Source organism: Ammospiza nelsoni, chromosome 8 (assembly GCF_027579445.1).
Source record: "Ammospiza nelsoni isolate bAmmNel1 chromosome 8, bAmmNel1.pri, whole genome shotgun sequence".
NCBI lineage: Eukaryota > Metazoa > Chordata > Aves > Passeriformes > Passerellidae > Ammospiza > Ammospiza nelsoni.
This window is the reverse complement of record NC_080640.1, coordinates 12,504,041-12,518,179: the sequence shown is the minus strand read 5'-3', so window position 1 is coordinate 12,518,179 and position 14,139 is coordinate 12,504,041. Positions and strand designations below refer to the sequence as shown.

General features: G+C 44.0%; 2 protein-coding genes across 2 annotated transcripts; one reads left to right on the top strand and one right to left on the bottom strand.

The window, feature by feature from the left end:
• The first annotated feature begins 746 nt into the window (after nucleotides 1–746).
• Nucleotides 747–10,428, top strand: TAF5 (TATA-box binding protein associated factor 5). The gene is made up of 11 exons (XM_059477132.1): nucleotides 747–1,251; nucleotides 2,398–2,638; nucleotides 3,313–3,628; nucleotides 4,282–4,445; nucleotides 4,905–5,040; nucleotides 5,545–5,665; nucleotides 5,843–5,972; nucleotides 7,002–7,166; nucleotides 8,075–8,252; nucleotides 8,391–8,568; nucleotides 8,844–10,428. Exons 1-11 carry the CDS (start codon nucleotides 747–749, stop codon nucleotides 9,059–9,061), a joined length of 2,352 nt encoding a protein of 783 aa, XP_059333115.1. The 3' UTR covers nucleotides 9,062–10,428.
• Nucleotides 10,429–10,596: 168 nt separating this feature from the next.
• On the bottom strand, nucleotides 10,597–14,057 carry ATP5MK (ATP synthase membrane subunit k). Its single transcript, XM_059477134.1, has 4 exons — nucleotides 13,942–14,057; nucleotides 12,950–13,047; nucleotides 12,729–12,858; nucleotides 10,597–11,891 (listed from the first exon to the last, which is right to left on the bottom strand). The coding sequence occupies exons 2-3, from the start codon at nucleotides 13,034–13,036 to the stop codon at nucleotides 12,757–12,759; spliced, it is 189 nt and encodes a 62-aa protein (XP_059333117.1). The 5' UTR covers nucleotides 13,037–13,047; nucleotides 13,942–14,057; the 3' UTR covers nucleotides 10,597–11,891; nucleotides 12,729–12,756.
• Nucleotides 14,058–14,139: the final 82 nt, after the last annotated feature.

Below are 14,139 nucleotides of genomic sequence, written 5' to 3'. Positions count from 1 at the left end.
ATAACATCATTTAATTGCTTGGGTTGGAAGGAACCTTAGAAATCATCTAGTTCCAATAGCCTGCCATGGGACACCTTCCACTGAAGCAAATTATTCAAAGCCCCATACAATCTGTCCCGAAACACTTCCAGGGCTGGGGCATCACAGCTTCTCCAGACAACCTGTGCCAGTGCCTCACCATTCTCACAGTAAAGAATTTCTTCCTAATATCTAATATAAAACTGCTTTCTGTCAGTTTAAAGTGATTCTCCCTTGCTCTGTCCCTACACGCCCTTGTCCAAAGTCCCTCTTGTAGCCTCTTCAGAGACTGGAAGGTGCTGTAGCGTCTCCCTGGAGTCTTTTATTCTCCAGGCTGAGCACCCCCAGTCCTCTCAGCCTTTCGACAAGTATCACCGAATCTCTGTTTAACAAACACGGTTAAAAAAGAAGCAGTATTAGAAATATCTGGACAACTCAGCGGTCCGGCCGTAATTACGTTAATTGTGCCCCAGACCAAGGCCATGCCCGCTGCAATGCAGGGAGTCCCGCAGTGCCCATACGGTTCCGGTCCCCTCACACCGGCCCCGGCGCCGCCGCCCCTCTCCGCGGCCCCGCTGCCACAAAGCGCTTCCGCCAGCGTCGCAAAGCGAAGCCGCGCGCGCCTGTGGAGGCAGCGGCAGCGCTGCCCTTCCTTTGCCCTCACTGTCGCAAGGGCGGCCGCGTCCGGCGGCAGCCGTGCGCCGCCGGCGAATGGAAGGCGGCGCAAGATGGCGGCGCTGCATGAGGAGCCGGCAGAGGTGGCGGTGGTGCAGCCGGATCCCGAGGCGGGGACGCCGCCGCCGCCTCCCGCGGTGCCTCCCGCCGCCGCTCCCGCCGCCGCCCCGGCCGCCGCGGCGGAGGGAGAGGCGGCGGGAGCCGGTGGGGATGCGGCACCCCCGAAGCCCGCGGCGCCGGGCCCGGCCGCCTCCCCGGCGTCGTTGGACCGGCAGACGCTGGTGGCCGTACTGCAGTTCCTGCGGCGCAGCAACCTCCGCGAGTCCGAGGAGATCCTGCGCCGCGAAGCCCGCCTGCTCGGTGACGACCTGGGTGCCGCCGCCCTCAGCCCCTCCAACGCCGGGCTCCTGGGGGGCTCCGGCAGCGACGCGGACGCCGGCGAGGCGCTGCTCGGCCGGGGCACCGGCGCTGCCGCCGTCGCCATAGGAGGCAACGTCGCCACTGTCGCGACTTCCAGCCCCGGCGTGGCTGCAGTTGCCGCCGTGCCGCCGGGGAAAGGTGAGGCCCGCGGGGCTGCGGGGTCAGTCCATTCTCTGGGCGGGAACCCCGGCAAGTGGGGAGCCCGTGTGCTACTCGCAGCCTCGGGGCTCTCCGTTATGCTGGGACACAAGGGTCGGTGTCAGGTTCTCGGTGCCACCGAGCGTCTACCCCGGCGTTCCGCGAAGTCCCTGGATGTCTCATTTCTCTATACAATTCGTGGAGAAACCCGTCTCTCCTGGAGCAAGGGAGCACGGACAGGGCGTCTCTCGCATTTGCAGGGAGCACTGCGAAGCGAGAAGTGCTCCCGTTTGTATTTGTGTCCCATCATAATCGATGGAGTAGCGGGAGCAGGAAGGTTCCATTTAAGTTAGCGGGGATCGTCCCGGGTCTGGCCGCAGGGATGAGAACAGAGGTCTGGTGTACAGGCTGCTGATGTTTTGGTGAAGGAGCTGTGGGATATTTGTAGGCGAGGCTTTTTGCATTTCTTATCGAGTTTGAGTACTTGAGATTTCCTTTGGATAATTAAATTCTAAGTGTTTTTAACCAAGGTGTTCTGTGAGGCAGCTTTACTGAATAATGGAATTTCAGGAACTGTTAGTCTGAGTTCCGGTGAGTGTACAGCATAAAGTCAGCTTGTTCCTGACATCAGTAGATATGGTTGTTTTTATATAAAAGACCAAACAATGGAAGTGTGTAAAAACTGCTGTGTAGAACAGAACTGTCAGAGTGCTCAGTGTCCCTGCTCTGTGATGGTTGTGTGGTGGTCTTGCTGAATTGTTCACCGAGTCTACTTAACTTGCTTGTCTACTGGAAGCAAAATAATTATAGTGGGTATGTCTTGCATTCTGCTCTTTGATTAAGAGTTTCTAGCCCTAGCAGTAAAATAACTCATTCTCGTGATGTTAGTGGCTTTTTCCTTTACACTTAGAATCCTGGCTGAATTAGGCACTAAGTGGGCAACAGCTGGCAGGAAAGTCCAAAAAACTGCTGGAGAGAATTGGCTGCTGGACCGATGTGCTCTTCTCACCTGCATTGTTTAGCCTTGGTGCTGAATGGGCACAGGTCGTGTTTTGCTCACCTGACCATGGGGCTGTGGCCGCTGTTTGTTTGCTGGCTCTTGCAGACTGTCTGAGCAGCTGTTGTTGTTGGCTGGTGCTTTTGCAGTCGGAGGCGCGGTGGTCGTGGAGGACCAGCCGGACGTGAGCGCGGTGCTCTCGGCCTACAACCAGCAGGGGGACCCGACGCTGTACGAGGAGTACTACAGCGGCCTGAAACACTTCATCGAGTGCTCCCTGGACTGCCATCGGGCAGAGCTGTCTCAGCTCTTTTATCCTCTCTTCGTGCACATGTACTTGGAGTTGGTCTACAATCAACATGAGAGTGAGGCAAAGTCTTTTTTTGAAAGGTAATTCATTTTCATTTGTACATTTGTGTTATTTTGTGTTTGCTACTTCAGCTAAATCTGTGAGCTATTTATATATGTATACATGCATATATATATTATTCTTCTCTAAAGTTGAAGAGAATTGAAATCTCAAGTAACAGTGCCATGGGTTGTAGTAACTGTTCTTAAATTCTTTTCCAATCTCCTGTTAGAAAGATGTGCAAACTAGTGAACTGTGCATCGACAGAGTTTGAACCATGTTAATGGTGTGCTGATGGGCTCCTTGCTGCAAAAGTATCAATGAAGAGATTCTGCATCTTTAGGGAAAGATTGTGGGGGTCAGTTTTTATCATTGGAAGATTGCACTGAGATGCCACAATAATGAACGCTATAAGTATTTGGTGATATCGTAGGATGTACAGTGAAATTCTTCAAATGAGCTTAAAGAAATTAATTTCTGGTTAATTTATAACTTCCTGTACTCTTACTATGTTTCACTTGTTTATCACTTGAGAAGAAAATAGAATTTAATTTGTTTCGTGGATTCAGATGAATTGTGAAATACTTCAAGCCAAAAGTATAACTTTGTTTCCCTTCAAATGGTTCTGTAAATAGTTAAAATGTCCCTTGCCATAACTATTTTATAACAAGTTGAGTGACTAAATCTTTTACCATGTCTTAAATTGTTTCAATAGATTTCATGGGGATCAGGAGTGCTATTACCAGGACGACCTGCGTGTGTTGTCGAGCTTAACCAAAAAAGAGCACATGAAAGGTAACGAGACCATGCTGGACTTCAGAACAAGCAAGTTTGTGCTGCGCATTTCCCGCGACTCTTACCAGCTCCTGAAGAGGCATCTGCAGGAAAAGCAGAACAATCAGATCTGGAACATTGTTCAGGAGCATCTGTACATTGATATCTTTGATGGAATGCCTCGCAGTAAACAACAGATAGATGCTATGGTTGGAAGCTTGGCCGGCGAGGCAAAACGAGAGGCTAATAAAGCAAAGGTAGGAGACAAAGATTGTTGCACTTTTTACAAATCTCCCTGCTTTTTCTTAGTATAGATTGACAATCGTAACTGGAGATCTTCAAAGACAGTGTGAACAGAACAAAGGAAGAGAACTGTACAAACAGGTGTTGACAGGAGTAGAGAGAGACCATGATGTTTTGCTGTCAGGTAGACGAAACTGCTGAATCCTTTTGGGATACAATGTTGTGTTCAGCCCACTGAACTAAACTTAAACAAACTCATTAATTACTTTGGAGTTTTAAAATGGACAATTTGGCTTCCTCTTTTGTACAACAGATAGCAATTTTGACTTGCTACCAGTTGTTACTAGAAGAGCTGTGTGTGTAGTACCACAGTACTATACAAATAAATGAGGTAGTGTGGGGATTGCACTTTAAGGAAGGACTAAGAGATGGTGGGAGAACTTGCAGTTGTCCAGATCAGTTGGCTGGGTAAACCAGAAGAACATGTACTACATTCCTTATGGGCCAAGCAGTAATATATGCTGTAATATTAAACAGAGCAGCTTTAAAGGGTCCAAGTCTATTGCTTGGACTACTACATTGAAAAGTTACCATTAAAAAATCTGGTTTTCAGTAAGAACAGCAATTACTTTTTTTGTCTTGTGTGGTTTTTTTTATTGGCTGGTAGGTTTTCTTCGGCTTATTGAAAGAACCAGAGTTTGATGTGCCTTTGGATGATGAAGATGAAGAAGGAGAAAATGAGGAAGGAAAGCCAAAGAAGAAAAAACCTAAAAAAGATAATGTAGGGTCAAAAAGTAAAAAACAGGACCCTAATGCTCCTCCCCAAAACAGGTACCGAGGAAATAATGTGTAGAGAAGTTTTTAAAATCCAGTCTTGTTAAGCCAAATCTGCATCTCTGTTCACATGGCATTTTTATAATTTTTGGCTATTTTGGCTGTACACAGCTTTAGCCATAAGACTTCTAAGGGAGGTCATGGAACCCTTGGCTTATAACTCTCTATCGTTGCCTGTCAAGTCAATCTAGATTTCCCTTGATGAACTTTTACTTGGTTACTCACTAATCTTTTCAGGTCATACTCAACTGTTTATCTTGTTCCAGTACCTGTTTGCAATTCTGAAAGCTACTGGCTCTTTTTCTCATCAGTCTTCTGCATAGTCTTTCATATTTTCTAATTCTTGTTTCTTATTTGAATACTGAGGTGTGAGGTTGCATGCAAAGGTTTCACTTTGTTTGGATTAACAATGAGGAAGGTGTTTTTACTTTGTAAAAATGTGTGTTCCTTGTGTAGAATTCCCCTGCCAGAACTGAAGGACTCTGACAAGCTGGATAAAGTCATGAATATGAAGGAAGCGGCCAGGCGAGTGCGTCTTGGGCCAGAGTGCCTGCCCTCCATCTGCTTCTACACATTCCTTAATGCTTACCAGGTTGGTAAAAGAGTTTGAGTAATGGGGCTAAGGGGATCAAAATTATGAGCATCACTCTTGCTAAAGAAAAAAGACATAACCGTGTTGGCAAGGGTAACTGGAGTATTTGGATTAAACGTTGCCAAGTTTATGTTCCAAAATGTTCAAAATTCTCTCCAAAGACTCCTTAAACTATAAAATTTCCATGCTCCTTGGTTTTGCTTGGATTTTGCTATAATTCTTTCTTTTTCTTTTTCTGTCCTAAGTGTTTCCTGCAGAACACAGTAGATGTTTTACACTGGAGTACTGGAAAGCAATACTCTTTGTCAGTTCTGACTGCACTTCATACATAAATCTTTATTTTTAATGGGGCAAGAATTTGTGTGTGTTTATGTTCATCCTACAGTAATTCTCTCTATTTTTGTAAACTCGTCAAATTACGTTTTTGATAGTTTTTAGGATTTTGTAATATTTGCAATGTATAATGAGAGATTAAAACAGTATAAATGCATATTTTGTGAATAGGGTCTGACTGCAGTGGATATTACAGATGACTCCAGCATGATTGTAGGAGGCTTTGCTGACTCTACTGTCAGAGTGTGGTCTGTGACTCCAAAAAAGCTACGTAGTGTGAAAACAGCTGCAGGTAATTAAGACAATAATACTAATACTTAATAGGAGCATACATAACTTGTGACATTTGTGTTCTGGATACTGTGCACACATTTCTAAATCTTGATACTTAACTGAGATGATGTCACGATGACATTTATCTTTGAACTTCTGACAGTTATTCTGATACATGAACTTTGAAATCTTGCAGACCTCAGTCTCATTGACAAAGAATCAGATGATGTCTTGGAGAGGATCATGGATGAGAAAACAGCAAGTGAGTTGAAGATTTTATATGGTCACAGTGGACCTGTGTATGGCACCAGCTTCAGTCCCGATAGGTAAAAGTTTACAAGCTAACTAGTTTGCTTGTCTTCAGTTTTAATTGCATGCTCCTGAATGAGAACATATTCTTAATGCAGCTTTTTCCAGGTTAAAGCAATTCTTTCTCATGTAGCTTGTAAGAAACTGTGTAAATGCTCGTAAAGTTCAGAGTGTTGAGCTTTGTCAGCTATTACTGAAATCAATTATAGCTGAGAATACAGCACCATTTTGGAAATTTAGGACTTAAATGACAAAACTACAGTTTTGCAAACTGTAGTTTAAGCTGGGTTTTAACTGAGTGATACATAGAAAAAGTACTGCAGCATTGATATAACTTGGAGTGTTGCAAAACTTAGTCTCAGTAGCACATCATTGTACTTCAAGTTTCCCATATTCTATTGAGACTTTATTTTCAGAATGTATGGAACATTATCTTTAAAATAAGAAATTATAAAGCTTTGTGTAACAATGGGAGTCTGGACAGTGGAAAAGAGGTTTAAATATCTCAGGTTTTGGTTTTGCTTGTGCTTAGTCAGAAAGCAGCCACCACAGAAACACAACTGAGAAGTAAACATTGTGGGGAAAAAATATAGTTTATAATTATAATTGAGAATGAGAGCATGATATGAATTCTCTTTCAGGGAATCATGAAATTTCGTTCAGAGTTGTAATAGAAGATCTTTTAAAAAAATAATATAGCGTAGCAGTTTACTAGTAATTTTTTCCCTGTAATTGGGATTCCTGAGTAAAGACCTCCTCTGTGGTGTGTTTGTTGGTTCCACCGCCCCCCCCCCCCCCCAATATTAAGTGCCATCAGAATTAATCATGAATGTAAAATCATCTCTTTTTTTGCATAAGGGCCTAGGGTTCTGCCTGAATTGGTTATTGCTGCTTACTGCACTAAAATGCTGATTTATGGGTGACATGCCAAACTGGTGCTGATGAGGGGACACTTCTATCATGGACATTTTCCAGTGTTTATGCAATATTTATACAGCCCCTGTGTGAGTTTGATATATTATATGCTGTACTTTCTCCTGTGACAGGAACTATCTCTTGTCCTGCTCTGAGGATGGCACTGTGAGATTGTGGAGTCTCCAAACATTCACGTGTTTGGTGGGATATAAAGGACACAATTATCCAGTTTGGGATACACAGTTCTCTCCTTATGGTTATTACTTTGTGTCTGGGGGACACGACAGGGTGGCTCGGTAAGAAACTGCATGTGTTTTTTACTTATCTGGGTCAGTTTTTGGTGGATCAACCCTGAAATTCATTAGCTGATATACTCTTGTCTACTCTATTACTCAAAATAAATTTTATGTCAGTTAAAATACTGAGCAAATGTTAATGCAGTTTTTCTATTTTTTCAACACACATTATCTCATGGTTTTTCTATTATTTTCAACATACATTAGTAATACCTGATGACTAAAGAGATGGTGTCCTCCTAAGTGACCCTCTGATTAGAAGTATTCTCCTCTAATTGTTGAACAGCTTGACAGAATATTCTTTATTTCTCCATTCTAAAAAGTGTATTTTCCCAAAAACACCCTGCTAATTCAGTAAACTGACCCATAAGAAATCACACCACAATTAATTTTTTTTCCTCATTGTGCAACCAATCATTGAATCATGGAACAGTTTGGGTTGGAAGGGACCTTTAAAGGCCATCTAGTCCAATGAGCAGGGACATCTTAAGCTAGATCAGGCTGCTTAGAGCCCCATCCAACCTGACCTTGAATGTATCCAGGGATGGGGCATCTCCCACCTCTCTGGGCAACCTGTGTGTTTCATTACCCTCATTGTAAAAAATGTCTTCCTAATATCTACATTAAATCTACCTTCCTTTAGTTTAAAATCATTATCCCTTGTCCTGTTGCAATAGGCCCTGATAAAAAGTCTGTCCCCATCTTTCTTCCAATCCCCCTTTAAGTACTGTAAGGCCACAAGGTCTCCCCAGAGCCAACTCTTCTCCAGGCTAAACTGTTGTCCTTTCCTAATTGCAGAGGTACTTCAGCCCTCTGAGCATTTTTGTGGCTTCCTCTAGAGTTGCTCCACCAGATACAGAGACTGAACTTCTTTAGGGCTCTTTTATTAATGCAGCTTTTCTTTTCAGTCTGTGGGCAACAGATCACTACCAGCCATTACGGATCTTTGCTGGCCATCTGGCAGATGTGACATGTACCCGATTTCATCCAAACTCCAACTATATTGCTACAGGCTCAGCAGACAGGACTATAAGGCTCTGGGATGTTTTGAATGGAAATTGTGTAAGAATATTCACTGGACATAAGGTAAAGGCAGATCACTGACAGTGTGAAAGTGATTTTATTTCTATGCTGAGATTCTAAACAGTTCTGAACACAGCTTGACTGACTGAATGTGAGTAGTCTTAATTAACTTGTTTTGCTGCCTCCCCATGTCTCTTTCAGGGACCAATTCATTCATTGGCATTTTCTCCTAATGGACGATTCCTGGCTACTGGAGCAACAGATGGAAGAGTTCTGCTGTGGGATATTGGACATGGCTTGATGGTTGGCGAATTGAAAGGGCACACAGACACCATCTATGCGCTCAGATTCAGTAGGGATGGGGAGATATTAGCATCAGGTAAAGTTCACCAGAACAGTGAAGTGTCCATTGTATTCCATAATTCTGAAGAGGAATTATAGAATTGAGAAGGACAAAGTAGCATCACTTGCTTAGCAAAAGCAACAAGGACTAGTAACTTTTATCTGTGCATTCAGTATGCTGTATGAGGCTTGCTATAGTCTTTTGCTGAGCTTCAATTTCTGTTAACTTGCTCCCCAGAACCATTTTTTATATTTTATTTTATAACAAAAGACTTTAAACTGTTTTTTTTTTTTTTTTTTTTTTCTTTTTAGGTTCAATGGATAACACAGTTCGTCTGTGGGATGCTGTGAAGGCATTTGAAGATTTAGAAACTGATGACTTTACTACAGCCACTGGACACATAAACTTGCCTGAAAACTCACAGGACTTGCTACTGGGCACATACATGACTAAATCAACCCCAGTTGTTCATCTCCATTTCACACGCAGGAACCTGCTGCTGGCTGCAGGAGCCTACAGCTCACAGTAGATCAGGAAGCTGAGACTGACTGTGCCAAGTCATTGCAGTAGTGACCTCAGGATGTGAGACCAGAGGGAATGTCTTGAACAGAAGGATCCCACGAGTCCATTGCAAGGAGTATGAAACTAATTTATGCAAGCAGCATTTCTCAGTTCTGCTGTTTCATATTTATCTGCAGTTTGAAAATGCTGGAGATTGACAAGACATTGTGGCTGTAAAAGAAGGAACTGTTTGTGGTGCTTTTGGTAACATAGATATGTACATATGAAATGAGCCATCTCTTCCATAGAGGTGGTACTGAGCTCTGCTGAAACTTGTGAAAAGTTAACAGCCTTTACGTGTGTTCTCAGATTTTTTTAAAGCACTTAATTTATGTATAGCAAATGTTTCATCAGTCTCAAACACAAGCAAAACTGTCCATTTTCAGAAAAGAATGTAGTTTGATTCACTACAGCCTGGGCTGGGCAGCAGGCGTGGTGAGACCACAGCAGCAAGCAGGGCATTGATGGAGCGGGCCCGGCAGCCCGATGCTTGTGGGGAACTGCCAAGCTCTGTGCACTGCTTGTATGCAGCCAAGTACTGAGTCCTGAAGAGATTTCAAACTGGTGTGCTCTTCTGAGGTGTCAGAAACACAGATCTTGTTACTGTTTTCAAAGGTAGCCAGTGCTGTCAGTGTGACAAGCAACCAGAAGCGCAATGTGAACTTTTTTTACTTTCATACTTTATTGTATGAGAAAATAAAAAAGGGGAACTGACGCACAACTGAAATAGTCACAATTAAAAAAAGTGGACTTAAACCCTTTACTTTGTGTTAGCTGCAAAAGAACATTAATAAACCTGTATCCTTTCTGCATAAGGTTTAATATAAAAAACCCCAGTAAAATTAGCCAAGAAATTGAAACATTATAGCAGCAGGAAAGGATAAATGTGTGGTCAGTTTGCTCTTGAAAGGCCAGCTTGTCTGCTGAGTGACAATTCCTATCCACAAAAAGATTGTACCCAGTGAGTCCTCCTGGACTACCAATAAAGCTGTGTTTAATTTTTATAGAAGAGTAAAACATGCAGAACATTGGGAAGAATGTCTGTGTCTTTGAACCAAAACCTCCATCACCAAAGGCCAGGTCCAACGTGGCTTGGGTTTGGGTTGGTTTTTGTTGTTAATCTCTTTCAAGATTTGTGCAGAGAAATCGGTTTTGTGTTCCTCATTACTTCACAGTAAGGACTTGGACACTTGAACAATCTACTGGCTCTCTAGTGAAAATGAAAACAAGACCTGTCATTTCTAATGTAAACTAAATGGAGAACTACCTCCTCTTTCATCTCTTGTTTGCTCCTACAGGCATTATACATGAAAATAAAGTGTGGAAAATTCACTAGGAAGCTCTCCTAGACATTTTCTTCAAAGAAAAAAGGGTAAAACGTAATTATTTTGATTTTTTTTTGTGTGTAATGATACCTCAACAAAATTTCCTAGCTCTCAATGTGTCCAGTTAGATTTAAGTACAATTTTTGACAGCTTAAAGAAAACACTGCCACATTCTGCCTTTGTATTTTGTACAGTTTTATACTTTTGATATAATAATAAATACTAAAACCATTTAGTTTGTGTCTATATGTTACAAGAAGATATTTACTTCCCTTCATGGCTGGAATGGAAGCAAGAGCAGTTTGTAACTGTGACAACTTTGCTAAGAGAAACAAAGTAATCACAAATGTTTAAGTTGATGAGTAGCCATTCCATATAAATCTTGTTCTAAAGGAAGACTACAAATTCTAGCTCCTACCATTATTACACTCTTAACAGCCACCATTCTTTAGGGAGGGGAATTAAATACAGCTGAAGCCATCTCTGCAAACACTCAGGAGGGAAAGATGACCAGATTTGTTCAGCAGGCATAGCATGTAGAAAAATTTAAGAAAAAATGAAGTAGGGAGAGCATCAAGACCCTGTAATTAATTTTTCCATTTTTCCAGCAATCATTCCTACCTCCTGCCCTCAGTTTGGGAAGTAAACTATTTGCAAGCTTTAGCATGGTTCAACCCCTGCTGCTGGCACATTCCCACATCAGCACCACTGTGACATCTAAGGAAGGTACCAAGTGTTAACTGAGCTATAGAAAGACACTGTGGAGAATGCAACAGACACATTTGAGTGTTGGGCAGGGAGGAGGCTGCACACACCTAACTGTGGTAGAGCATCTCCTTTCACAAGAGACAGGGAAAGGAATCACTGGACTATTTGGGTCACTCTTTATGAATGTGGAGAGTTACAGGAGCTTAACATTACTAGACTAAGCTATTTTCCTTCTTCCCTCTGCAAGAGAAACCAGTAACAGAAAAAGCTCAAATACCATAACTGGGTCAGCCTATTTCAGAGGTTTTCCATCAAAACCAAAGAGGTTCTGTGCAAAATACAGACAACTGAGGCAGAAGATGTCACAGTTTCCATGTAAGCTACTAGCTTGGAATGCAAAAAGTGGGAGCAACCAGATGGCTACAAACCATGCAAGCTGTGACACAGATGTGTGGAGATGCTTGGATCAGCTCCCGGCCCTGTGCACTGTAATGGCCCTGAGGTCCTGCCTGGTACTCAGAACTCCTTAGGATGTGTTACAACAGCAGCAGAGTTAAGACAGCAATGACACAATCAGATGCTCCATCTCTGCTACAAGCAACTATTTTTGACAAAGGAGGAAAAATGAGAAGTACCACACTCTGGCTTTTTTGGACCATTTCATATTTCCAATAAAACAAGTAATTATTGATATTTTATTAGCCACAACAGGTCATAAGCCTGCATTACACTGACACAGATTGGGGGTTCAGACATGCCAGGAACCTGCCAAGAGAAGAAAGGTCAAACATAGCAATTCTTGCACTATGTTAACTGAGCATCCCCCTGCCCCAAGCCCAAACTATTTTAGCTACAAGCAGCCAGATTTCAGCACACCCAGGAAGAAGTGGCTGATGTCCCCTTAACACACAACCTTTTACTATTGTTTTATACCCCTATCTTCAGGCTATGAGGACAGCCCATAGGTTTTCCCAAAGTGCTATTTTGGTGAAAATTCTTTATTTGAAAGTGGCCCCAAAATTTTGTAACACTTGGTTGTTGCTATACAAGTCCAGTCATTTCTGCACGGGCCTTGAATAATCATGTGTGCAACATGCACAGGTCCATCATATGGTGTTCCTGTACTCTGTTCAAATGAAGGTCTTAACAGACTGCATTAATCTCTACTTTGAATTTTAATACAGTAAAGAAATAAGTCCTTAAGTACTACTTCATTATTTCTATAACCTACAAAGAAAGTTATCCCTATTTTACAGCAAAAGGGCAGCCCAGAGGGACTTAGCATTCATAGGCAAAGCTTGATGTGTATTGCTGCAACATCCTTCTGTTCCTCTTTCCCTGCATCCCACCCCTAGACCCATTTACCATGTCAGAAGAAAAGAACACTGTATCCCATACTTTCTGCACCTTTAATAACCCACTTCATTCAGAATGTCCCCAAATAACTCAATGCTATAGATTATTTGAGGTTTAAAATAATAAATAGGAAGTTCATGTGCCTCTGTTTCTGTCTCCCATTACACTGCATTACTGGCAACTAGTCCTCTGTCACTGCTTCCTGACCTGGCACTGAAGCATTTTGGAGGAACATCAGCCACTTACTTGTCACTTGGAACATCAGCCATTGTCACTAGCTGTCACACTTATCTGTCACAGCAGGAGCTTGCTTCTTAGGCCTAAACTTGAAATACAAGACAAGGAGTGCAACACTTGCGTACGTTGCTATTACATACTGGAAAAACAGAAAAGTTAAATTTAGTTTCAGTCTAAGACCCAGAAAAAAACATTATACAAGACTACAAAACAATGTACTTAATACATACATTCCTCCTGCCTATCATGGTATAGGAATTGAAGTACTTCTGAAATCCAGTGAACTGGTGTTGAGATCCCGAGTCATGGCCAGCCATGGCTGCTTGTCCTAACAAACAGGACAGGACAGGGAATTAATTTAAAGTCACTTGGACAGGATCAATAGAAAAATCAAACTAATCACACTGAGCTTCATAATTCCATTGGCCACTCACAAATCTACTTTCAGGATGTTTGAAAGTAGTGGACACACATAGGAGTAGGCACATCCAGAGCATTCTTTCTTGAGGTACAAAATGGAAAAGCAAATAAAGGGTTCACTGCACAATAAAAGCAGGGTGGTTTTTTTTATGTTTAGAGATATATTTTTCAGAGGAGGGTGTCATGTTTAGGACAAACATTTGTCCTAAAACATTTGTTCTTATCTTCTGCCTCCCCCCAGGGGCACCCCACACCCGACACAGATCCCCAGCCCGGCAGATGCTGCAGCCCCGGAGCCCCTGCAGCACACACGGAACTGCGCTGCGGTCACTAACACAGCTCCTGTGTGCCATCCAGCTCTTACCCAAGCCAATCCACAGCGGTATCGCGGGTGTACAACCAGGTAAGTGTTAGCCGACTGTGCCATAGGTAAAAAGCCTAATGAAACAGCCCCTCTAAATGTGCCACGTACTGTTGGCAAAGACTTGAGAAGCCAAGGTCATCTTTTCTCGTGTCTGACTGATGCAAAAGCCTGGGCAAGAGCCGAGGGGCCCTTCCGAACAGGGGAAAGCACCCCATGGAAATACGAGTCCCGTTTTCTGGGGTAGCCCGGTGCCCTTGCCCGGCTACAGCCGCGACCCCGCGCTCGCGTCGGGCCGGGGAACGGACGCGGCAGCGCCCGGGACTCGGAGGGAGCCACACCGCGGCTGGAGGTCGCGGCTGCCCCGACGCTGCGGAGAGGCGCCATCCCCCCGGCAGGACCAGGATCCAACCCCACCGTGCCCGAGCCGCCCCTCCGTACCTGGGCCGCCGCCGCCGCCGTCCCGACCGCGCTCTGCCCTTCGCCTCTGCCCTCCCACAAGATGGCGGCCGCGGGCGGCGCGCGCAGCCCCCGGGAGCGCCGATTGGCTGCGAGCCCCGGGGCGCGGCCTGACCCCGCCCCCTCCCCGCTGAGGCGCGGCTGCGCCACTTCCGGGCGCCCTCTGCCCTCAGCCCCGTG